This window comes from Pimephales promelas, chromosome 18 (genome assembly GCF_988280905.1).
Source record: "Pimephales promelas chromosome 18, fPimPro1.hap1.1, whole genome shotgun sequence".
NCBI classification, from domain to species: Eukaryota; Metazoa; Chordata; class Actinopteri; order Cypriniformes; family Leuciscidae; genus Pimephales; species Pimephales promelas.
This window is the reverse complement of record NC_142786.1, coordinates 4,463,643-4,489,628: the sequence shown is the minus strand read 5'-3', so window position 1 is coordinate 4,489,628 and position 25,986 is coordinate 4,463,643. Positions and strand designations below refer to the sequence as shown.

The 25,986-nt window shown below is 39.5% G+C and overlaps 3 protein-coding genes across 11 annotated transcripts in view; 1 reads left to right on the top strand and 2 right to left on the bottom strand.

The window, feature by feature from the left end:
• stx1b (syntaxin 1B) overlaps window positions 1-5,536 on the top strand; it is a 45,298-nt gene extending 39,762 nt beyond the window's left edge. Inside the window, exon 10 of the mRNA XM_039681416.2 lies at window positions 82-5,536. Within this exon, the coding sequence (XP_039537350.1) occupies window positions 82-162 (81 nt within the window). The 3' untranslated portion in view covers window positions 163-5,536. The remainder of the gene's footprint in view (window positions 1-81) is intronic.
• Window positions 1-8,423, bottom strand: part of LOC120485597 (uncharacterized) — a 78,384-nt gene extending 69,961 nt beyond the window's left edge. For 2 of the 7 annotated variants that reach the window (XM_089122681.1, XM_089122688.1), the window contains exons 1-2: window positions 8,343-8,423; window positions 7,405-7,489 (exon numbers count right to left, since the gene is read on the bottom strand). In XM_089122681.1, coding sequence (XP_088978807.1) covers window positions 7,405-7,423 — 19 coding nt within the window. In that variant the 5' untranslated portion in view covers window positions 7,424-7,489; window positions 8,343-8,423. The remainder of the gene's footprint in view (window positions 1-7,404; window positions 7,490-8,342) is intronic. The other 5 variants (XM_089122682.1, XM_089122683.1, XM_089122684.1 and 2 more) reach the window with 4 other exon arrangements.
• Window positions 8,424-9,629: 1,206 nt separating this feature from the next.
• On the bottom strand, window positions 9,630-25,775 carry LOC120485594 (zinc finger protein 646). 3 transcript variants are annotated; one of them, XM_039681411.2, is made up of 5 exons: window positions 25,423-25,775; window positions 17,937-20,651; window positions 16,399-17,550; window positions 16,231-16,323; window positions 12,554-12,668 (listed from the first exon to the last, which is right to left on the bottom strand). In XM_039681411.2, the coding sequence occupies exons 2-4, from the start codon at window positions 20,435-20,437 to the stop codon at window positions 16,245-16,247; spliced, it is 3,732 nt and encodes a 1,243-aa protein (XP_039537345.1). In that variant the 5' UTR covers window positions 20,438-20,651; window positions 25,423-25,775; the 3' UTR covers window positions 12,554-12,668; window positions 16,231-16,244. The 3 variants fall into 3 exon arrangements, with proteins under 3 accessions (XP_039537343.2, XP_039537344.2, XP_039537345.1); XM_039681409.2 differs by lacking the exon at window positions 16,231-16,323 and having other exon boundaries at window positions 9,630-12,666; window positions 25,423-25,762; XM_039681410.2 differs by lacking the exons at window positions 16,231-16,323; window positions 25,423-25,775 and adding an exon at window positions 24,721-25,335 and having other exon boundaries at window positions 9,630-12,666.
• Window positions 25,776-25,986: the final 211 nt, after the last annotated feature.

The following is a 25,986-nucleotide window of genomic DNA, read 5'->3' as shown; positions in this document are numbered from 1 at the left end:
ATGAACAAACCAAATGATTGTTGATCTGTTGGCTGTTTAATTACACATCTTTCTTTCTTTCTCCTTTTTCGCCCTCTGCAGAAGAAGATCATGATCATCATCTGCTGTGTAATTTTGGGAGTGGTTTTAGCATCCACTATCGGAGGAACCCTGGGCTTCTAAACGACATGAAGAAAGACAAACACTTGGAAAGCTGAGTGTTTTATCCACTTAAACACGAGATAAGGAAACTGTCAAAAAAACGGGGGTTGGGTAGGGTTAAAAATCGAATATTCAAAAATCAACCAATCAAAAAATAAATAAATAAAAGGAGATGTTACATACTAGCTGATTTAAAATATATAAAAGTGGGTTCAAATACACATAATATTTACAAACTGTACATGTAAATGTATTGAACATAAAAGCAGCACATGGGTTACTACCTGTAAAGGAATAAAACTCAACTTTTTTTTTTGTTTGTTTTTTTTTTTTTTTTTCAGTGTTGCTTTCATTTTTGGGGGGGCCTCCAGAACAGTGCCAGCAACTGCTAAATTGTTTTACGTTCCGGCAGAACAAGGTGTTTGGCAAACCATACTAGCATTACGAATACTAACCAACTGACTGCATAGATGTTATAGACAGTAGTCTACTAGTCCGATTTCAATGGCCTAACGTTCCGAGTGGTTGCTTGCATTCAGATGAAATCTCGTTTTTTTTTTTTTACCATATTAGCTCATTACTGATGGAGTGCTATAGATTAAAAGCACCGTCAACCTCATAGCTGAATTTCAGTCTTAATAGTTTTACTGTGGGCAACTGTAAAGGAAGAAAAAAGAACTAAGAAGCACACATCATTGTGAATTGTGAGAGGAAGTCATATCAGCAATGCTTTCTTTTGACTTCAGTTGCTGTACTGTAGACAGTAGGCAGTGAAGTAACAGACATTTCATTTTAACGTATAGAAAGCTGAGATCGATAGGGCGGCAAACTGTTGAACTATGCAGTTTAGATTTCCCCCCACTTTTTGAATTAATTCATGGCAACCTATGGAATGATTCTGAGAAAAGAAAATGTCAATACTTGAAACAACACCTAACCTAAATATTATCTTTTGGAGGGTGGTTAGGTCTGCTGAAACTAATAATCCTTATTTTTCGGTTAATCGCTAGTTTTGCATTTTTTATTTGCCTTGATAAATGAATTGCATATATATTTTATGTTATGATGTAAAGGATAGGCTTGAACGGGACCATTTTGGTTTTGAAGGATCGATTTGGGAGTTTGACGTTTCTCACCTTGGTGCTAGTTAATGAAGAGAGCCTAATAAAATAAAATACTAGGACATGATAGTTGGATCTTATAAAATTTTACATATCTGAAACAATGAGACGCGCTCTTGACTAAATATTCACGTGTAGACGCATTCTTCAGTTCGGTTGAAGAAACTTGTGGGGCACTTATTATGCAGCGACTAATTTTCACAAACTTTATACGAAACAGCTCAAATCCAGCTCTGAACGCCAGAGAGTCAAGATAACGCTAGCTTAGACTAAGACTTTTTGATTTTGTCCAAAGATTTTTTTTTTTTCCCCCATCATTAATTCTTTGCATCCTTTTCTTTGCGGACAGAACGTGCCAGCTTGGTAAATTATGTACTGCTCGTTTTAAATTCAAGGGCTAAAATTTAAAACCAAACTTTAGCTCTGTTTTTTGCTTTTGTTGATACAGAATCCCTCTTGGCTTGATTCAGATTCGTCGCACTCTTAGGACGCCCTCACCCTCATGTTCATGACGTTACAGAACTCTCAAAGTGCACTCCTTTTCTCAATACGGACTTGTCCATGTACTGCTTATCATAGAATATATAACAGGAGCCCCCCCCCCCCACCCCGTCCCGCCACCCCTTTACCTACCTTACGCGAAGTAGTAGGGAACAGGAACGTTTTTGGGGATATACACTGTACACCTTTTAAGAAAGCCTGAGGCAGAGGGCCGGGACTATTTTGCTTTAATCATTCCAGTAACGTCCAGCATGTTTTCTTTCAAACTTCTGTGTATTTAGTGTCGAATCACTTACATGTATGGTAAAATGAGGTAAATATGTATGTCGGTGTTGTTTTTAGTAGACGATATAGCTGGAAGGCCCTTATTTGTTAACGCATGCAACTTTCGCTTTGTTAGTTTGCATGGCTCTCGATCATGTGTGCACTTTACAATCAAAGAAAACTGTCTTATGCCGCCACATTTTTCCGTTTTGTTAATATGTTTATTTGATTTTTATTTATTTATGATTATTTATTATGAATCTCTAAGGGTTGGAAGGGGGGGTGGGATGGGGGGGATTGTCTCCATTTAATATTTCTCATGACCCTGACGATGCTGGAGTTTTACCGTGGTCCCCATGAATGTGTTCCCTGTGGATGTGCACATGAGTACAAAATCTGTTTGTTGTCAGGTATTATGTTCTTAAACCACGTCCATAGTGTAAACCGACGTATTGCCCCCCTCGCCCTCCGGAAACACTCTGGGTACGAATCATTTTTTTTGCGCATCTTGTTCATTTCCCCTTCCCCTGATGTGTTCCCAAACTTGATTGTTGTGCTTAACTGGTGATGATATGTGAATTCTTTCGTAAGACTATTCTTTATTGTGAGTCGTGTGCTGCGGTGTCGAATTGTGCAACTCAAAAGGCCATGTATGCGTGCCCTGTCCCTTCGGCATTTTTTCCTTTTTTACGTACACGTTGCTGTATAAGTGAGCATGAGCATTTGTGTGTGTGGATGTGTGTGTGCTCGTTTGCTGTTGGAGCCCTCGGTCGCACCGCAACGCTAACTGGCGTCGGGCGCGAGGGTCTTTCTCTGGTCTGCCGGTCTATGGTATGCAGCTCTAGCGCTCCAGTTTTGTGCCGACTTTATTCAAATGTTAAGAAAAGTAATAAGACTAAAAAGCCAAAGCGTTATGCGAGTACAGAGCACAATGTTACAGTCAACTGTATTGTGTAGTCCTCCCCACCCGTAAATCTTGTGAACTTTCTTGCGTATACATTTCAATTCCACTTCTTTCAGCGACAAGGTTCTCAATATAAAGGTTGATTGATTTATATTCATTCTGAACAATATGTAAAATGTATACTACACAAGCTTGTTCCTTTTAAAGCACTTTCTCCAAAAACAGCTACGTACAAAACAAATATGTTGTGTGTACTGTATGTTGTTGTTTTTTTATTTCTCCCCTCAATGATGCTGTTTATGTTGCCATTTACCCCTTGTTCAGCTCACTTGCATTGCTTCCTCTGTGCTGGCAATACATTAGACGTAGACATTAGATCAGCTCTGGTTAAAAAAAATGAAATAAAAAAAAAAAACTGTATACTAACATGGGCACAGATCTGGATGAAAGTTTTCTCAGTTGTCTTATTTTCATTTTTCAACGCTGTTTTTGGATGTTCGTCACACAGACACTGATATGACCAGACAGCACTGGCATAACACAGCACATTGAGAAGGCATTTTGTAAATGGGTGAAAATTACAAACTACTTATATATATATATATAAATATATATATAAAAAAAATAATGATGTACCTTTTAGAGTTTAACTGCATAATAGTATTTTTTGGTTGGGGTTGTTGAGTGCCTCATCACTGCAGGGGAAGAAAAAACCCTCACGCCCAATCTGCATGGCGAGCGAGCGGTGACGCAACAAAGCTAGAACGCTCCCGCCATGATCAACGAAGCCGTCTCAGCTACGTAGACTGCTTTGTGTATTGTAATGCCCGCTGCTTAGTTTCCACATGTGCTTTAGCCGTCTATGAGATGCAAAGCACCTGACTGACAGCTCTCAAAGACTTTGACGTTAACGGATATGACTTCTCGGTCCACGGCTATTGAGTACCCAAGACCTGCGATTGTGATTTTTTCTCAACAGCCCCAGCCATGATCCTCCTTAATTTCATCCTCTTTTGTGTCATTCCTTTGATGTATATTCCCATTAAACTTTATACAAGTATTCTTGTTTCAGTGTTAGATTTAGAACGAGGAAACAGTTTGTGGAGATGGTGCTCAAACTGTGATTTCAGCGAAATGATCATCAATTACAGAGGACGGCCTGTAATGATGTGATGAAAAACACTATTCTAATTAGAACGGGAAGATGACTGGATAAGGATGACATAATTGAATTATACCATTATCAAATGTGATGAATTATATAACTACAATGATTTAAAAATCCCGAGAAGTTGTGTTATATTAGTAGTAATATTGAATGCTCGCGATTTTGTCAATCTGAACTGAATCTTTGTCTTGTAATTATTGTAAATATTTCAAAGAGAGAAAAAATGATTTGCATGTCCATGTATAAAACTACTAAAATAGTTCCTGTCAAAGTTGTGAGGTTGATTGATTTTCTTGTTCTTTGCCCTGGTCGCAGTGCTTTGCTACTGACTGCTCGCTTGTCGAAAACCAGTGATGTCTATAACGAAGAAAAGTCGAGCAACGCTTTAACAAAAGAATCAGTACAATATGTTGTTGTGTTACCTCAGAGAGCCGTAAGCGGGTTCAGCTCTGGGGGAAAAAAAAAAGTGCTTCCCTCCATCTACACAGGTCAAATGCACACCATCTGTAGCTTCCATGCAACTTGACTGCTTTTCTTGCAGAGGTCCACCATATTGGCAATGTCCAATTTTTAACAAATAGTGACATTTTCATGGTATATGTTTGGACGCTTTCACAACAAGTGTCGGTTAGAAAACCTTGCATGCATAAACTGTAGCATGGCTGAAGTTCAAAAGCTAAACGTAACACGGGGTAGGCTCCGGTCTTGAACAAAAGAAGTCAATGTAAATGGAAGTTTAAAAGTGCAGTTAGAAACAATAATGCTTGAAACAAACAGAAACACACTCATCTGTGCAATACAAAGAAAAGGGCTTTCTCACACTCACATTTGAAAGCACGAAAGAACCCCGACTTCAATATTATTACGGGAGTTGAGGGAAACAACAGCCACTAACCGTGGTCCCAGCCATCGTTTTATGTGTCGCCGACTGTCTTCTCACCCCACTAGGATCTAAGTTGAACGTGAATTCAGGGCAGAAACCACAATGAGATGGGCACCAAGGATGGGAAGGAAGAAATGAAATCGATTTCTGCAACTTTGACTGGAATTGCAACTTCTGTCTTTTATTTTCTGTGTGTGTATGTGTGTACTGTATTGTAAAAAAAAGGAAAAAGATACAAACAAACAACCTAACTGTCCCTCTCTCCCCCCTCTCTCTCTTGTAATACTGTTTGCTGTTCTGTTTGGTTAGTGTGGCGTACCAGTATTCCTCTCCTCCCTTAAACCCTTTGCTATCTTCCTCCCTTCTCTCAGAATCTCTCTCTCTCTCCCTCTTTTCTCCATGGATCTTTAAGATGAGAACTCTATGCAGATGCTGTCTTTTATAAGTGTGTCAAAATTTTAAGTTGAAATGAAAAATGAAAAAAGAAAAACCCCAACAAACAGATATTATGAACTGAAACAAAAAATAAAGAAAAACGATTGTCCAGTGTACAACTGCTGTAGTTGTCTTCCGTATTTTTCCCCTTTCTCAAATCATGGGCAGGGGTGGGGAAATCAATGCCATAACAAAAGAAGCGTGTATAGCCTAAGCATTAAACATGTATATTGACTCTACACTTGTTTTACAGTGTTTTTAAAGTTAACTTTCACGCTGCATAATCTTTATGGATTTAGATGTTTGACACCTTTCTGTGTAAAACGAAAACTGAAAATAAATTGGTATAGAAATCATTTTTACTCAAAAATTGCTAAGAAAGAAACAGCATGTAACATTGAATTAAACGTTAAATTTTGAAGTAAAGACTAAAATAGTATTTGCTTGTAAAACCTACTCCAACGACCTTTGGTTTTATTTTCAACTTCGAAAAATCACTTTTTTACAGTTTTTATTTTAATAAAAAACTAAAATCAATAGAGATTTTGATCAGAAAGGCCACTGTGGTAGCAGCATCAGGTTTGATCCTCACCTTTTATTCCCGTAATAACACATAAAATGTTGTCATTTGTGCTAATGTAAATTTATAACAACAGACACCTTAGTAAAAATTAGAGATGCACCGATTGATCAACGTGTCGTGATCGGCCAAATGCTCTCGGTGCCGCATGATTAACATCACGCCACATCAGCATCACACATGCACACGGAACGCACATGTAGGAAACCTTGTGAATTACGTCCGTTTCACACCGCAAACGTGAGCAGCGCGTATTATTTCTGGCGTGCATGTAAATCAATGTGAGCATTCACACCGGGAGCAGGGGGTGAAGCGCGGATTTCAGCACAGAGTCTATTTATGCTGCACTGCTCACGCTCAAATAAAGTGAAAGCACACTTTTGATGGACAAAATAAATATGATTTCACACAAAAGTGCCCAAAATGCACAGACGTTGTATGTGTCTCTGGTGTGTTTTAAACTGGTGTGTATTTCTTTTTGAAATGAACACATTTTTTAGTTGGATATAGGATGTGAAAAGAAGGAACACTGCAATTTAGATGTGAATTTCCCACACCAGGAGTAATTTATATAGTCCTATTTTATAGCGATTACTGTTCAAAAATGTTCTATGCAAGATGTAAAATCTTCTACTAAAGAAAAGAGAGAAAATAAATATTTGTGTGTGCTGTAAAGCGGTTAGAAAAAATGAAATCGGAATCGGCTAAAATCGGTATCGGCAGGAAAAACTCTGAAAAATCGGAATCGGCCTACAAAAGTGTTATAGCTGCATCTCTAGTAAAAATGACAGAAGTCACATCTGAATCAGTTGATGAAATAATTTAGCAAACTAATTCTATCTAAATGGTGCTAAAGATGTTTCATCCACTGTAAAGCATTGGACACACTTTCAATTAACTATTAAGCCAGCCACATTCACCCCAGACCCCTGTGTGCAAAGTAGATAAAGTTATTTAGAAAGATAATGGGGTTTTGCTCAATTACGTTGTTATTGATTGCACCAGAAGATGCCCTGGGAGTTGTGCAAGACCAACAAGTGCTTATCATTACTCTAAATTAAATAATTTAGTTCTTTCAGTGGAAACTTGCCAAACTTGGCAGGTATGAAGGGCTGGTTTTCCAGTTGCTAAGCAACAGGCAGTACATTTTCATTTAAAAATAATTTTGTCACTGTACTGTTTGAGCTACAAGATTTGAATGTTAATGTTTTATGCTAAGTTTCAGGGTTTTTTACTCTCAATTCAGACAAAACATGAATTATGCATGTAGTTTCTATAGGTGTAAACATGCAATTTTCACTCCACATCCTCAGAAGTACACTTTTTAACCAGGACCCAAAACATGAACTTCAGTTCACAGCCTCAAAACAGGTACAAGTTGTCAATAAATTTGTAATTGTTACTTACCTAAAGGATCTTTCACCATCTAGTGGACACTCCAAGACCTCAATCAACCAGTTCACTCATTCATAGACTAATCTGCACCCATCACCTGTGAATCAGATGAATTTACATCCACACATAACATTCTCAGTAACGTTATACCAAAAGCAATATGCAATTTTAAAGAAGTTAATAAGATGGATACCTGCATAAAACCTGCATAAATATGTCACCTGTTCTGATTCTCAAAGTCAGAATGGTGTGTGTGTTATATTTCAAGTCTTCTGAAGCCATTTGATGGATTCAAGTGGGTAAAAAGACCAAGTTATGGACCTTATTGACAGCAGCACCATGTTTAATTTGAGAAGGAATAAAACCGAGCCTGTGAGGAATAGATTAGAGTCTTTATAACGTTACTGTTAATGTGTTTTGGATTGTTTGTTCTGCCGACCAAACACAGCCAAATATATTTCCAAGATAACTTCAAGAGACTAAGCTGTGGAAATTTACAAGTGATCTAAGAGCTTTATACAGCTTTTTACTGCGGATGCCATAGGAAAAACATAAGTGTATCCCTCACAGCCTCACTTTCACACCTGTCATGGCGCTGCTCTAACACTTAAAGATAAATTTCACTTCACCTCAGGCGAGCCATGTTGTTATGGCGTCACTATAACTTACGTCAACCCCGCCATTTCTGAACGTAAACGCAAGCGTGATGCCAGCTTTATTTCTGTCTGTTCCTCACACAAAAGTACACTTGAAATACAACGCTTAAGTGATATTGCCTACTATATATAAGATGACGGTGAGTAAAACTTTTTTTTTTTTTTGGAGTGAACTAACTTATCCGGGTATAGGCTAAGTTAAATGTTCTGATTAAATTTTGAATTACATATTTTCTAATATGACCAATGCAGAGTTGTATAGACTTAAATTTCTATAATCTTTGGATTCGTTACCTTTGGGATATGCGATATGTCTGGTTCACTCATTCTTGTAGTCTCGCGTAGCCACCAAACCTTCCAAGTGCAGACTGATTGTTCAGCCAACGGTCCGTGGGCGTGACGAGGCTGATGAGTCTACGGTGGAGAAATGGCGCGCATTTCTTGTAGCTGATGTCACGCGTTGTAATTTCTTAAATCACCACAGTATTAGTGGGTCGCTTTCGATGCTTATCACGAATGCCTATATGTAGACACATCTCCAGATTATTGAATTTAATTGGCATGCGATACCCTTTTTTTTTTTTTTTTTTGCTGATTTGCTCTGGTTCTGATTTTGGGCTGATTCATAGCCATTTAAAGGGATAGTTCACCCAAAAATGAAATTCTGTCATCATTACTCACTCTTATATTTGTTCCCTATCTGTACAAGTTTCTTTCTTCTGTTGAACACAAAATATCTTTTGAAGAATGTTGGTAATTTTTTTCCTACTATGGATGTCAATGGCTACCGACCGACAACAACTCTCTGGTAACCAACATTTTTCTAAATATCTTCTTTTGAAGAAACTCATACAGGTTTGGAACAACATAAGGGTGAGCTGATTTTTGGGTGAACTGACCCTTTAATAGTGGCATACACTTTTGCACTTTAGATAAAACAACTGCTATGCACAACATGTCACTCTGCTCAAGGACATATAGCTGTTCGCTCACAAGGACGCAAGTTCTAGTCCGACTAGGACATGTCCCAATTGCTTTCCCCCTCTTTCCTGTGTAAACTCCTCTATCCTCTAAAGGGCTCAATGAAAAAAAAAAAAGCGAAATGGAGAGGGAAACCACGGACACAACCCCATTTGTGAGACTGAATTATTCTGAATTCATTATATCAGTAAAATAAGCATTACATATTCATGACATAGAAGAGAGAAATATTATATAATTGTGTATTTACCAAAAGTGAGGAATGTTCAAAAGTTTCAAGAAAGATATCTAGATTTAGCAACAAGAGATGGTATTATGCAGGGTATTATTCTTATGTGAGAAAATCAAGCATCAAGAGCAAAATCCTATGTGGTTTATGAAATAAGTAAGAAATGTTACTGGCCACAGTAAACAAACTTCTTACCCCAGCTGTCAGGTACATTACACATCCTAAAGTTCATAATTCATTCATAATAAACAGATTTAAACAAAGACATTGAAACCAAATGATGGTGAGTGGTGACTCGTCTTTTAGAACAACCATGAGTGACAGACATTAAAATCACACATACATACATTCACAAGTGAATGTTACATTAATTTTCCAGCTATTTATTTTTTTTTATTTGAGAGCATCGAGGTTATAATTCAAACATGAACTGTTAGGAAATGAATTATCAAAATGTAGTTTAAAAAAAGTATACAGTCACATATATATATATGTATGTGTGCGAGTGCATAAAAGTATAGTCATGTATATATATATATATATATATATATGAAATAAACAAGGGAAATAAAATTAAACTTTTATAATTTATATTTGGAATCAAACTAGCAACTGTGCACCTGGGAAGAATTTCCTTCCATCCAATTGTGTAAAATTTGCAAGGACATAGGTATGTAAATATATAATCGTCCCATGCTCTGATCATAGCGCGCCGCGTACAACTTCATTTTCACTCAAAATACAATTGACTTAGCACCAGTGCTCCCAGGTAATATAGGCTGAAAACAAACTCAAAATGCAATTAAATTAAAAAAGCCCAAAACAAATAAATACATGGGTTATTATAAAGGTGTAACGGAGGAGTTCAAATAAGATTACCTTGGTGTTTGTAATGACAACAAAACCATTCCTTAACGTATACGCGCTCAAAGCGTGAAACAGGCACATCCCATCTTGACATGAGCGTGGGGGGGAGAGTCACGACATCACGTGAGAAAGGCAATAATGATACAGTGATATGTTTACACTCATCGTACTGCAAACAAAACACACATTATTACAGTTCCCTGTTTATTGCACAAGGGACAGAAATGTTCGTTTAAAAGCATAACAAATAATGGCAACAAAATAGGAGATTACAGTCACTATAACAAGTGTTCATTAGGAGTCCTGCCATTCCTGACTCCATGTCCAATATCCTCTGGGGAATAGAGGGGTTGAAACAAGAAATCCTAAAACTGGGAGTTCTAAAACTAACGTTTTCAGTTACAAGTGTTAATATAAATAAAATGCATACTACAGTGATCTTTTATAAAAGTTTTCCTGTAAATAATACAGTCAGAGGTACAATACAATACAAGGTAAAACCAAATGCCATTACAAGCCTATCAATATACATTTTCCCCCTTTCGCTTTTCTCATTTTTTTTTTTTTCGTAGCACAACCTATCGCTTCTATACACTAGCAAGTTAGTTGCAGTTTTAAAATATGGGTTCTGAGCAACATCATAAAATGAAAGGGAGAACATACGAATGATGCCACTAAGAAATGAACCCAATAAGCGCAATGCTGTCATTTACTGAATAATAATGTTTGAAGCTCATCTTCGTCCTGCAAGGAACACGCAAGTTAGAAAAGTTAAAACATCAACAGAAAGGGGGAGGAGTACAAAAAAAACGTTGACAGTCCTACACAACACAGAAAAGTGTTGCCTAAATTAACTGAAGACGTTTCAATTACGCTCTATACACTGTTAAACATAGTTACTTCTACTTGTTAAACATACAAGTTGCTCGACATGTCTCAGAATTCATCAGACAGTCAACATGTTTTCTTTGTATTGTCTAGGATTGTGAATGCTTTGAAGCGGTAACTGGGCATGGGATGAAATGTTTGTTTCTCGTGACATTACCTGGACCGAGGGGATGCGCGTACATTTTGAACCTAACGTGGCTACAGTTTAACCTTCCCATTGTGACATCACTAAAACAATACTGACGTAACAGTACCATGGTGGGAAATGTGCCGTTTTATACACAACATATATGGAAATGTCTCATCCGAAAGCGATTCGTTTTCAAGAATTAAAACAAGACGCCAGCTAGTTCTTCGAAAGGCTGGTATCAGAAATGAAGGCAGCGGCCCTCAATGTCCCCCACCCCCAAAGGGAACTATGAAAATGCAAATAAGGTCACCTGTGGTGTTTAGGGTGAGGGTAAGGGTGGGGAAAAATGTCACTATGACCTACAACTAACAGTCAAGGTTTAATCCACTGTTTCAGGGTACATGCAGGGGCAGTTCTGTTAACTTAAACAACAACCTGTTCAACAAAAGCCTCACAGCCACACCTCAAGCACTAGAAATGAAGATGGGTGAGTGAAAAGGGGGGTTTTGGCACCTCCGAAAGCCTTGGCAAGGATATCCGTAACAAACTGCAAGTTCTGCCTCCCAAATATAACCCGCTACAAAAAGGGCCCAGAGGGCATACTCAAAAAGTTGTTGGAACCCATGTTCAGACCAGTAGGAGGAGCCGAACTGTTCCAGTGGACCTTTTGATGGTGCCTCAAGTTGGATTTGCTGGAGAAGCGCTTATCACACTGCTGACATGAGAAAGGCTTCTCCTTTGTGTGGATCCGGCGGTGACAGATGAGCTGGGTGGAGACACGGAAAGCCTTGCCGCAGTCCGGGCACTGGTAACGCTTGGGTTCTGTGTGGATGCGTCTGTGGTTTTTGAGTGCCATCAGGTTGGAGAATTCCTTCTGACAGGAGTTGCAGAAATAGGTGCCCATCTTGTGGCTGTTCTTGTGATTCAGAAGTGAGCTGGCGTGCCGATAACCACGGCCGCACTGATCACAGACATGCGACTTAGACCCCGCCTCATTACGACTCTGCTGTAAATGCTGCTGTGGTTGTTGTTGTTGCCCAGATGAGCTGCCGCTGCTGGGGCCATGGTGGGATGGGTTAAGCTTTGGGAGCCCGTTAGGATCCAATCGTTGGGCCTGCATCAGCGTAAGGTCAAGCCCAGAGCCCCAACCCAAATTAGAGCCACTGGACGAAACCCCAGGCTGTTGCGATGTTTTTGGGGCACGGCCATGTTGCATTTCCAAGTGGAGCCGGAAGCTAGCCTGGGTAGGGAAGCTCCGCTGGCACAGAGTGCAGGCAAACTCCCGCTCCTTTTGGTGCACACGGCGGTGATTTTGTAACTGGGAAGAGACGCGGAAAGCCTTCCCACATTCTGGACAGCGGTGCCGTCGAGTTTCAGAATGAATGCGACGGTGGTTTTTGAGTGCGAGCAGGTTAGAGTAGGTCTTGAGGCACACAGCGCAGTGGTAGATGCCGACGGTGTGGGTGTTTTTGTGATTGAGGAGTGAGCTGGCATGCCGGTAAGAACGGCCACACTGGTCACAACTGTGAAGACAGAGAAAGAGGAGAGAAAAAGTAAATCTCACCTGCTCATTGTTCTTTTAACCCCTCCACAGTTAGTAACCTAGATTAGTCTGAAAGTAACCTGACGGTATGTTGTTGACTTCTATGATAACAGCATTGATGGATAGACAAGTACAGGTATATGATCTTGAATCCAGCTGCCAAAACTCAAAAAACTGTCTCAGCTTGCACAGGGTGACTTGAATAGCATTGCCTATTAAAGTTCATAAACTGAATATGAATGATAAAAGTATCAACAAATTGTGTGTTTAGTGTTCAAATCAAGTCAGTGGTTTAATAATATATATAATTTATGATGGTAATATTCAAACTGTAATTGTAATTTTGTAAAAGCCTATACAGCAAACCGAGTCCACACAAAAACATTATAAAATGTACCGTAAGACACTGTTTGTTTTCAAACTCGTATTTACTCGTATTTTGGTAAATATGTTACCAAGAATGTCTTTCAAATGCTTACAAAATTGTAAAGCAAATAAGGTTTTGGGCATAACAAAACTGTGTTGAACTAGTTTCCCAAGCATATGTGGTAAAGCAGTATGGTACCTTTTTCTTTCTTTCCTTTTTTTGACTTCTCTATACCTGTTTGTTCTGATCATTTATGTAATTTGTTAGTATGGAAGTTGTGTGTTAGTATATTTACACATTTTTTAAAAAAAAGTTTCTTCCTTTTTTCCTTTTCCTCAACAGCAAATGAAACAGATTTTTATGTTTCACCACAATAGCAAACAAAGCTATATTTATAGTACTTAAAGGTGCAATGTGTAACATTTTTGAGTGTCTAGTAACAGAAATGCAATATGACATCCATAACGGTTTTCAGTGGTGTATAAAGAACTTACTTAATAAACCATAATGTTTTTATTACCTTAGAATTGGACATTAATATCCACATAACCGTGGGCACCCCCTCTATGAAGGTCGATATATTGTGACATCATGTTTCTACCGTAGCCGAACGCAAACAAACAGCGCTACAGAGTGCGTTTCGTCACTACCTTGAAAGAGAAGCCGCAGAAAGCCTGAATCTAGCCATAGACACCGCGAGTAGTGACTTTTCTAGGGATGGGACGGTGTGAAATTTTCATATCATGATTATAGTGTCCAAAATTATCGTTATTGTCATGGTTTTGTTCAAATTAGAGGAAACTGTTCAAAAAGAACTGATGCTCACACTGAAAACATTTCAACAAGTTTTATAGTTGAAAATCAACAAACAACAAATAAAACAAGCATGATTCACCATCATCAATCATGCATCACAACGGACGCACTCTCGTTTCATTTTTCTCGTTTGGAATTGTGGAATTGGCAAATTAACGTGGAATCTAGTGGTAACGTGGACGTTCGTGGATTTTTACATATTTGGTTTGAAATTTTTTTTTGTGTAGGAGAAGAACGTATGTCTAGTGAAAATGCAGAGCAGGGGAAGCAAATCTGGGCGACACTACAATGAAAGCATGGTGAAGGAAGCGGCTCTCCACGGCTCTGCTTTCGTCAGCAAACAGTTAAGAAACTCAACGCTATACGCCGTCAGTACCCGGCCGACCAGTTCGCACGTGACATTTATGCAGTGTTTCCCACACATTGACTAATTCGCGGCCACAAAATCAACTCCGGCCGCCACATTTTGCATTTCGTTAATTTTTTAACACTATTTAAAACACGCAGCGTATTCTTTCAGTTGTATTTCCTTTCCCCGCTCTCCCTCCGTCTCTCTATCACGCACGTCTCTCTCTCTCTCTCTCTCGCGCACACACACAACATGCACAACGCGTCTGTCTATGAGGCGCCGGACTGGAAAAAAGCGTAGCGAACTCCATGAGCAACACTGGGCGAGAGAGAGACAGAGTGTGACTTAATTTAAACTTTTTTAACTAATATAATTTATTTTACTGGACAGTTTAAAGCTCATAACCATATGTTGTTACTTGAAGAGTGTGTTATGTGTTATGTTGCATCATGCAGTATTTGTCCTGAAAAGGCTACTGAATAAATGTCTGTTACCTCAATAAAGGTCATTCCTATTTTATTTGTACATCTTAATCCTTAACCTTAAAAACACACTCTTTTTACAACTAAAATAACAGTCAAGGGTAAAAAAAAAAAAGTTAAATTAAAACGGAAAAAACGGAATTTGGGAAAAATAAAACGGATTTCATAGGCCCCGATGTGGTTTATAATGGACTGTGGCTCAGAAACAGTGACAAAGTTACACTCTCTTGGCTTACTCTAGCTATTCTTTGCTGTCTCAGACAGCGATATGTTTGTCCCGTTTTAGCCACAGTAGCTTCTTCGAAAGGGAGGGGTGAGCAGTGGGCTGAGCCGAGCCCTTAGTCCAAACTCGCAACCGAACCGCTAGATGTCGCTAAAAATCACACACTGCACCTTTAAGAAACATGCATTTAATGGGTTAGTTCACCCAAAAATGAAAATGCTGTCAGTAATTACTCACCCTCATGTTGTTCCAACCCCGTAAGACCTTCGTTCATCTTCGGAACACAAATTAAGATATTTTTGATGAAATCTGAGAGCTGGATCACTCCTCCATACTAGTCCATAGGCTTCTTGAGGAATTGAAACTTGCTGGCCTCGAAAAGTTATTAAAGACGTCGTTAAAATAGTCCAAGTGACGACAGTGGCTCAATCTTAACTTTATCAAACGATGAGAACGCTTTTTGTGTGCAAAAAAAACAACAACAAAAATAACGACTTTATTTCAGCTATTCATTTATTTCTCTCTCTGCCTCGAGTCAGGTTACTAGTTTAATAGCGTAAGTTTCTGTTAATGTACATCACACGCATCACACACATGACCAGCGTCAGCCAATAGTGACGTAGCTCTACGCTATCAAACTACGTTAACTGTTAACTGTTCAACTTTTCTAACGTTAATAGTTGAAATAAAGTCGTTATTTTTGTTTGTTTTTGCGGACAAAAAGTGTTCTCGTCGCTTGATAAAGTTAAGATTGAGCCACTGTAGTCACTCGGACTATTTTAACGATGTCTTTAATAACTTTTCGAGGCCGGCAAGTTTCAATCCCTCAAGAAGCCTATGGACTAGTACGGAGTGATTCAGCTCTCAGATTTCATCAAAAATATCTAAATTTGTGTTCCGAAGATGAACGAAGGACTTACAGGGTTGGAACAACATGAGGGTGAGTAAAATACTGACAGAATTTTCATTTTTGGGTGAACTAACCCTTTAATAAATGGACGGTTTGCTGAGTGCTGTTGGGCCTAGATCAGTATTTATTCCTGGAAGCACTACAACTAATATAAGATGGTCAGTATGAATTATTATGGCAACTGAATGCTCAAATGGTAACAACAGTAAACTATTCTATACATTCCAGAATATTATCAATAAGATCAATAAAGGAGGAGGGAATAAATGATTTGGCTATATTTAGTACAATACACACACATCTACCTAGTAAGTACATCAAAATGTACCTATTATATCAAGACATCCTAACAATCTAGTACATATTGCTAACTGAAAACAAAGGGGGGGTAACTTATCTGGTCTCCACTAATCATACTGTCCAAACTTCAGAAAAATCCGAATTCCGGCACGCGTATGGTCCCGAGGAAGCCGGATTGGAGATCATATACCTGTAATAGACATGTAGAAACCTGTGATCTTTACTAGTTCACTTCAAAAAACACGAACAACAGACGTAAACTCACGTGAACCGGTATTCCTCTCCCACTCTTGTGCTTGAAGTGTCCTTCCTCACGCCCTCCTTGCCTACCTGGTTGTCCCCGCAGCGGTGTCTGGCCAGCCCAGAACGACCCTGGAAGCTCTTCCCGCAGGTGGGGCAGCCAAAACGGGTGTGGCCTTCCTCGTGGACTCTCTGGTGGTTCCGAAGAAAGCGGGCCAGCCGGAAAGCCTTGCCACAGGTTGTGCAGATATGCCTCTTCTTCTGCGTGTGGATACGCATGTGGTTGCGCAGGGCCATATAGTTGGAGTACGGCTTGTCACAGTATGAGCAGCTGAAGTTGCCAATTTTGTGCGTGTTTTTGTGGTTGAGCAGACTGCTAGCATGCTTGTAAGAGCAGCCACAAAGGTCACAGCTAAAAGGGCGCTCCTCACGCTCTGGAGATCCCAGATCACCCGTCTCCATGCTCATATTAGAGCTGTTGAGGGAGGCAGAGGAAGAAGGAAGCTGGGAACTGCAGTTATGCGAGGCCAGATCTGTGGTTGTAGTAAAGACTTGAGAGCACCCATCGCATTCATATTCGGTTGGAGGAGCAGCAGTTTGCACGCTGGGACCAGGAAGGGGAACAGGAAGGTCTTTGCAGAGCTGGTTGCCGGTGTGTGTTTCAAGCTGCCTCTGGTTCCTGAAGCCCCTACCACAGTCAGAGCAGGAATATTTTTTCAGAGCGAAATGCATTCGGAGGTGGTTCTTCATTGCCAGTCGATTTGGATAAGTGGAGTTGCACACGTTGCAGTGGTATTCACCGATCTTGTGTAGGTTCTTGTGATTGGCCAGACTGCCAGCATGACGGTAGGTACGTCCGCACTGATCGCAAGCAAAGGGGCGGCGGCCGCTCCCATCGTCCACTTGCTGGGCCCTAGCCCCTGCATACGGTTTCTTGAAATCTTGAGGTTGACCATAATTGGTGTTCACGGGAGGATTCTGAATTTTGGGATCTCCCATCCTCATAGCTTGAAGCTGCGATGGGCCTCCCTCATAGCGGGCACCATTGGGGTGAGACATGCTTTGAACCCGTTGGTCTCGATTTCCAGTCTTTGCTCTGTGCTCTTCGTGCAGCCGTAGATGATTAATCAACTGCTTTTGAATCTTGAAGGCTTTCCCGCACTCCTCACACTTGTGCCTGTGAACAGACAAAACAAACAAAAACAAACGGATAAGAAAGCAGTGTTAAAATGCATTTTAACAAAAAAAAAAAAAACAGAAAGAGGGATGGTCCCCTTACAAATACAAAGATGACTACACAATGCTCAAATGGGGTACAGACATTATGAAATTCAGACTCAACTGCGTGTATGTGTGTACATCAGTATGAGTTATGTTTGTCGCCCTGGGAAAATCACCAAAGCACACTGCCTTGACACAAAATTTCATTAAAATCTATTCATTCAGTGATGACCTGGGTAATCACATGAGTGGGGAACTCATGACAATACATAAGAGTATTCAAAGTATGCAAAGAGAACTAAACAGTTAGAGTATAATAGGGCACATGCAATGCTGGCTAACCTCTTTAAGTCAAAATGAGTCCTCTGGTGGTTCTTGAGAGCCAGTAGGTTGTAGTAGCGTTTTTGGCAGACAAGGCAGCGGAAGACCCCAGTCTTGTGAGATTTCTTATGGTTGAGCAGGGAGCAGGGGTGTCTGTAACCCCTTCCACACTGGTCGCACCTGTGGGGCCGATCATCAGAGTTTGCCATCTGCTGAGGGTTTGCAGGGCTCCCGCTGCCACTGGTACCAGCACCACCCGTCATCCCTTTAGCTCCATTCATACCCTTGTTCAATCCCCCCACTCTCGCCTTGCCTGGACACAGGTGAGTGATCAGCTGATGGCGATCTGCAAAGAACATGCCACAGTCAACGCAAATGTGGTTCCTTCCATCCATTTTGCCATTAGAATTAGAGCTAGTTCCTCCCAAGCCCTGTGTAGATCCATCTGCCCGGGGATGCCCATGGACTAACTGATGGTTAATCAAGTCCTGCTTTCTGCTGAAGCTCTGTCCACAAGTGCTACAGATTAAAAGACTGGTAGTGTTACCCTCTTGTCGCCTCCTCCACTCTTGCTCACCAATTGGAGAGAGGGCAGAGGAGGGCCCTGCCCCTTGGTTAACCCCATGGCTTCGTAAGTGGCTACGAAGTGCCCTTAGGCTGGCATAATGGTTTCCGCAGACTGTGCACTGATAAACCTCTCCATCGTCATCATCATCTTTGTTGTCCATTCTCTTACTGTTGCCCTGGGAGTTGTCTTGAGGACCTCCAAACGGCATCTGGTTGTGACCACGTCTCTGACGAGTACTTTCTTTGCCTGGCAGGGAGGCACCACCAGTACTATGGAAGCTTATGTTACCCATGTAACCATTGGTCATACCGCTTTGGTTGACTCTATCTGGTTGACGATGGTTTTGTGGTAGAGGTGAGTGACCAGAACTGCTTTGAGCGAGAGAGCCATCAAATCGGTCATGGAATTCCAGTGAATCCAGGCCACTGTTATGGGAACCATCTGGGACAAAGTGTGCTGCATCACCAAGATTACCAGGCAGTGAGATTGGGGTTGCTGCACCACTCTCCTGATCCTGAGAATGTACAAAACCTTGTTGAGAATCTAGCCCTGTGAGTGGCTCAGAGGAAAGCCAATCTCCCTCTGTACCCATCGATTGTGAATTCGGCCGGGTTTTGTGACTACGGAGGTGACTTTGAAGGGCTGCTAAGTGTGGATACTGCTTACAGCAAACAGTGCACTGATATTGACCAGTTTGATGGGAGCGTTTATGATTAACTAGACTCCCGGCATGTCGATAGCTTTTCCCGCACTCTTGGCACTTAAATTTGCGTTCAGCATCATCAATTGCAGACTGCGCCTGAGACCTTGTCTCACCATTGGGTGATGATATTGATGGTTGAGAGTTTGAAGCCAGTCCATTGGAATTTAACATAGCTGGACCATCTTGAGCATGGCTTGTGGTATGAGAGTCATGGGTAAGATAGTGAATTTTTAGACTCTCTAAGTCAGGATGTCCAGCTCCACAATATGCACAGGTATATATGGGATTATTAACAGGAGGGTCTAGCATCGGGTCATAACGTTTGTCGGGTAATGGAGGCAGTGGAAGAGGGTCACCCAGAGCAGGTGTGTAAGGATTCACAGCGGGAGACCGAACAGAACTAAGAGAACTATGAGGCACTATCCCAGGGAAACTACGCGTTAGCCCCAACGAAGATGACGCAGCGTTATGTAACATAAGGTGCTCTTGAAAGTCATTCTTATTAGGCAAAACCACTTGACAAAGATGGCAAAAGCTGGGTATCAGTTCTTCATTCTGTGGTCCAAGGGGACGAGGGTCAGATTGTGCTTCAGGCACGAGAGCCCCCATGGACATTCCAAGGGGCTTAAATTTTGAATGAGTGCGTTCGTGAGCATTGAGAGCAGCAAGATTATTGAACTGTTTGTAACAGACATTGCACTTATACATGCCCTCTTGATGAGACTTCTTATGATTAACCAAGCTGCCATGATGACGATATGTCCTTTCACATTGGTCACATTTAAATGGTCTGTCCCAGGCATCTTCAGATCCTGGAGATTTCAGTTTGTCATGGTCGTGGCCAGGCATTATTCCACTGTTGTTCATGTGACTCCTGAAAGCTGCTTCAGACAGATCTTGTGCTAGATTATAATCCCTCTCTTCATCAACATTGTCATCGTTCTCCTCTTCTGCTTGGGCACTTGGAGACAGGGTGTGGACGCGGAGATGGTTTTTTAGTGCCATTGCATTGGGCAATGTTCTGGTGCAGACCGGGCACTGGAAGGAGCCCATCTCATGAGTTTTTTTGTGAGAAGCCAAGCTACTGGCATGCTTAAAAATGCGTCCACACTGCTCGCATTCAAATCTGCCATTGTCTTCTTGATGATAGTGTGCTTTCATGTGCTCCAGTAGGCTAGGTGTACTTGGGCAAATGATGTCGCATTCTTTGCAAGGGAAACCCTTGGCCCGATTCATATCATGCATAGCCATGATGAGAAAATTGAAATGGAAGGGGGAAATGTCCACATATAATGATCCTCGAACAAAGAAGAAAAAGGGGCAATGTGTGATGTTCAGCTCTCTGCTTCTGTAGTATCAGCCATTTTACCTGGGTGACAGATATTCTCTCCAATCAGCCTTTCAAATCCACTCGATCACGGCAGTTCAGAGAGGGTCTGGACAGTTGTGGGGCATCAGAGGAAAGCTGAGAAGAAACAAAAAGAAACATTAAATTAACACTGCAATTACATTCACTATTTTAATATATATAGTGTTAAAATAAATACACTTAAATGCCAATCATTTTACAAATCTAAATGATAATTTAAAACATCTTAAAATCTAATGCGTAGCAAGCTAAACGAGCGGGTTATAAAAGCTCTTCGTAAAGAGTAACCAAAAGCCTTTGACAAACACATTCACTGTATTAGGCATACATGTGGCCACATTACGTGATATTGACACATTTGAGCTCATATTTAGGTAATATGACAGAAACACAGGTTCAAAATAGTGGAAATAAGCCAGCTTTGTACGTGCACATCACTCCTTTGATGTCCAATGATAAATTACAGCTACAGAAACCATTATGAGACAAACTTTGCCAACAGTAAGCAAATTACCAGTACATTCAATAAATATAAGCCGAATTCAAAATAGGTAGTCAGTACATAGCGTAGGTAAAGTTCAGTCTAATTGTCAAGCTAATCCATAATTTTACCAACTTATTTTATTCAACAACGAAGACATTATGGGCCAGATTAACTAAAAGTCAGTCAGTGTGTCCCATGTACCACATTCATGCTCAGATGCACATGCACTCTTGACTAATTTTATAGCATGACGATTTATGAGAAAATCTTTTTAACTTAAAGCCACATATTTGATGAGGTCTTGGCAGCAAATCAGTTCCAAGAATAAGACTGACCAAGAATGTTTGAGATTCTTGACCAAGACTGACCACTACTTTAAGATTTTCATCACTAAAGCAAGTGAAATTTGGTTACTTGTGCTCCAACGTATATAACATTTGTTAAAGGGTTCAGTGTGTTTGGTGTCATTACAGCATTAGAGCACTTTTGTATTCATAATAAAACTTAAATCTCACAGTATTTATTATTCAAATAGAATTTGCTCCATGAAAACTAAATCAAATGTATGACCACAAATTCAATTCAATTCATCAATTAATCTTACCACACAACTGGAATGAAAGAAACAAGTGTTCCTTTGCCACACACAATGGTCATTAAAAAATGAAACACTAGAAATTTCAACTGGATTATTTTCCTGCCTCTCTCAAGCCTACTGTATGCTGTCAGTACAATAACTTCAAGTCTCACCTCAACAATAACATTGTTCAGATAATGTGTGACTGATTTGAACTGATTTGGCAGAAAATGAGGGCCCAGTAAGACAAAAACTTTTTTTTTTCACTAAACACTAGTACAGTTCAATAATTAAATCTGCGAATGGGTCAGTTTCAGTGCAGCTTTAAATGAGCATATATTTTAAGCCACCAATGTTGTTGGAAAAACGTGATATCCTTGTGTGCATCTCACATTGATATCGGTCCTTTAAGATGCTAACCATAATCAAAATTATTCATTCATCAGGTAAGTCCACTAACAAGAAATGTATTACTTTAATATATTGTGGCAAACATGATGAAATATACTGAAGAAACAATATTTCTTAAAGGCTTGTCTAAATAGCTGAGGTTAACAAAAAGTTTTTTATAATTTAAAATGTTACTTAATGCAGTTTACAGAAAAAAACACAAACCATTTTTATTGATTAATATTTTGAATATCAGAAATTAAGCAATATACCACATCCAAACGTCTTTACCTGAAATATCTAAAAATATAAACTGTTGTGACCAAATAGATAATGTAGTTTCAACTGTTTCTTATATTTTCTGCTACAAGTTGCAATACATGTTGCAGTCCCTTATTTGATGAAGTGTTTATTATGTGATCCTCACTCATGCATGGAATGAGTCTGGAGTCATCTCACAGCATCTGTGATCTCAGTTAGGATGGCACACCCTTAGGGTATATAACCTGACCAGTGGTCTCTGACTCAAGACCATCTGGATGCTTAAGCGCCATCAAAACTGCAAAATGCCATATGGGTCCATCTTTGCAGATAGAATACAATAATATACAAATACACATTTGTAGGTCAATCAGTGCACAAGTGGTACTTGATATCATGTAATAACATATATACATGTGGTACTGAATGTTTCACAATGTGATATTTCACTGGAACTTTAATAGGCTTGGTAATCGAAATTCCAATTCTGGAATAAGATACGCAAGTAATAAGATAAGATGCGTAATATAATTAAAATTCCACATCGATTCCTGTGTGCACATTTTCATTTATTTATAATTAATTTTCCTTGCGCTTGAATGCACAAATACACAAAATATCTTCATAAACAGTCAGTTTTGTCTTAAGTGAACAGTTGAGTAAGAAAGAGCATGTGTAACAGTATCCTGAATGAGGTCTTAAAGTGAAAAAAATAATATCACTGACTGATCTTGCCTGAAGAACTTGTGAAACTTTAATAAGGAACCATTAATATTCAATAATATTATTGATCTGACTACACTGACACCATTTTATGAGAACTGAACTGAGCTGTTTTCTCCAGAAAGAGCTGTTCACTGTTTTCTCAAGGGCTGCTGTAGATAAATTAACTAAATTAGTAACTAATGTTTTTTACAACAGAAATTAATCAACGCTGAACTTACTTGAGTTACACAATGACTCTTTTTTTATTCTAAAGTTGCTGTACAGCCAAAGCAATCTTTGTTGCATTATTTTCCAGTTATCAATGTGAAGCTGTTTTGAAACAATCTGTATTGTAAAAAGGGCTATATAAATAAAGGTGACTTGACTTGTAAATGCCAATATGTTTATTTGTTCTTACATTACTACAGTTTACTTGTCATTAATAATGTTTGAAAATTATATTAATTAGCCTAGTTGTTTTTGCTGTGTTGTTGTTGTTAAAACCATAGGAAAAATGTTAAGTGCTTTTTGCAACAAACCATTTTGCCAAAAGACAGAATAAATGTGCTTGATAAATGTTTGACAATGTTTGATTTCCCAAACCGGGAATCAATAAGAATCGGAACGAATGAACTGAATCGGAACTGCTAAAATTCAAACCACTAAATTTTAACTCCTTAATTGATATTGTACATACCCAAAAACATGACATAATGGTAACATGTCCAAAAAAAGTTAATATATGTATATATTAGTGAAATAACCATCTAAATCTATAACTCGCAGTCTCGCATGCATACACAGTGATAAAGAGTATTAAATCAATAATGAATTATTCATATCATTTTGTTGTTGGCTAATTGATAATAAATTAAATAAAGAAAAATAAATTGCCTCACAAATCAAATATCAGTGGCTTCCAAGAAAGTAAGAATATGCTTAATAGATGTGCAGGACAAATGTGTTTAAAAAAACATTCACAGGCCTGGAAAATACTATTGGCTGGTGGCCATGGGAATTCTGTGGACATTCAACTTTTTTATGAAAACTAACGATAAAGACTTTGTGAGGATTAGTAAAACTGGGTGCATAAAAACATTAATGTTCATTCATAACAACTTAGCTATTATTTTTCATCTAATCTAAATATGCATATGACCCCCCAAAACACAAGAGCATCATGTGATAATTCTGAAACATGTTATTTATTGTATTTAATCATTACCTAAATAGAATATTCACTGATATAACATGTCCATGATATTTAAGATTTCCATTACTTTCCCAGTCCTGGAAAACGCTTTTTTTAATACACTATACACTGAGCACTCATGAAAATTAAACATAAAAGCTAGAATAGAGTGGCAAAACACCTGGGTACATAAAAACACACAATCATTTGTAACTTAGCAACTTGGCTATTATTTTCCCCTTAATCTAAATATGTAAAGTGAGCCCCCAAAACCTTGTTATAGTTGAAAAATATTGTTATTCATCATATTTTGTTGTTTCCCAATGGCGCAGCTCACAAAGAAACAAACGGAATGGGCCTAACACGGATGTGGACCCCCAGTAAAAACCGAATAATAATATGTTTCATTAACAAGAACAAAACCTGTTTTTATATATATATAATGGTAGCGGTTAACGCTTGGCTATGACCTTGGCCTGACGCTCCCACACCCGCTTTTTATCCGGACAAAAGCAGATACCCGACATTCCTTGTCATTTTCCCTCCCCAGACTCACCACAGTAGACGTCAAGAGCCCCGAATTAAGACCGAAATGACCATATATCCATTTAGGCTCAATAGACTTGCATTTCTGTAGACAAATACGTGTGTGCATCGTTGTGAGGGAGACCAAAATTTACATCCCGACCCGTATGTTTTTCACAGGATGCGCGTCGCTGTGTGCAAATATTAGCTGGTGGGCTATAGCAGTTAGATCGACTGTGAGGGGAGGGGGAAAACGATGATTTTTCGAAGCGTCAAACACTTTGGACTAAATATTTGTGCATTTATTTAGTTTACATAGTGTGTGGATTCGTATGCGCGAAAAAACATCCAGCGCTGTTACGCGATCGCATCGATTATTTTAATGTGTCTGTCTGTCTGACAGCGACAACCCCCCCGCAGCTAACGCGCTAGCCTCCCCTCATAATACTAGCGCGAAAGGGGAGCAAACGGTGCAGTCTTGTCAGAAATTAGCCGTGTTGATGTCGTGAATTTGAAGTAATAGTCGTGTAGATGCTGCAATCCTCGGATTTAACTGAATCGATACACGCCCGGCATATAATGTGAAATGGTTTCTGCTTTTAGCAGTAAGGTCAGTGCTAATCGGCTAACAGCCTAGCGACACAAAGATCCGGAGGCTCGCGAGCTCTGATTCAATGAATGTGGCCATTGTGTGCAATTAAACAAACACCTTCAAGCTGCTGCAACTACTTACCCGACTTACAGACGTGCACAATGATCAGGGATGGGGTTTTTATGCCCTTTTTGATTGCGCAGATGATAAATGACATGTTCAGTCGATCGCCATTATTATTTTAACTCTTTTTTTTTTCTTCAGCGGGCGGCTCCACCGTGTTTTTCTCGGTGTATTTCAGCACTTCCTGCTGCGGGTTGAATGGAGATGGCGAGCTGCGGACGTGCTCCACCGCGTCACTCTGCGCTCATTCTTCGTGTGTTTGCGTTGGAAGTAAACAATATCCTAAAATTAAACTAAAATCACACAGGAGATGTTTTCGTAAAGCTATTTAGGTAGCACACAGACAGTGTCCTGCAACTATTTTGTGAAATACCTCGAAACTAAAAGCACTACCATGTTTTTTTCACATAGCTAGCATGACAGGTCTATTATTTCTTAATAACCATGGTACAGGAGACCAGGCTAGTTGTCACAATGAATTTATTTCAGTAGGCTAAGTTTTCGGTCAAAAATCAAGTACACAAATGCTTGTTTCCTCTAGAATAGTTTGTATGTTTTAAACACCTAATGAAACCTTAAAAT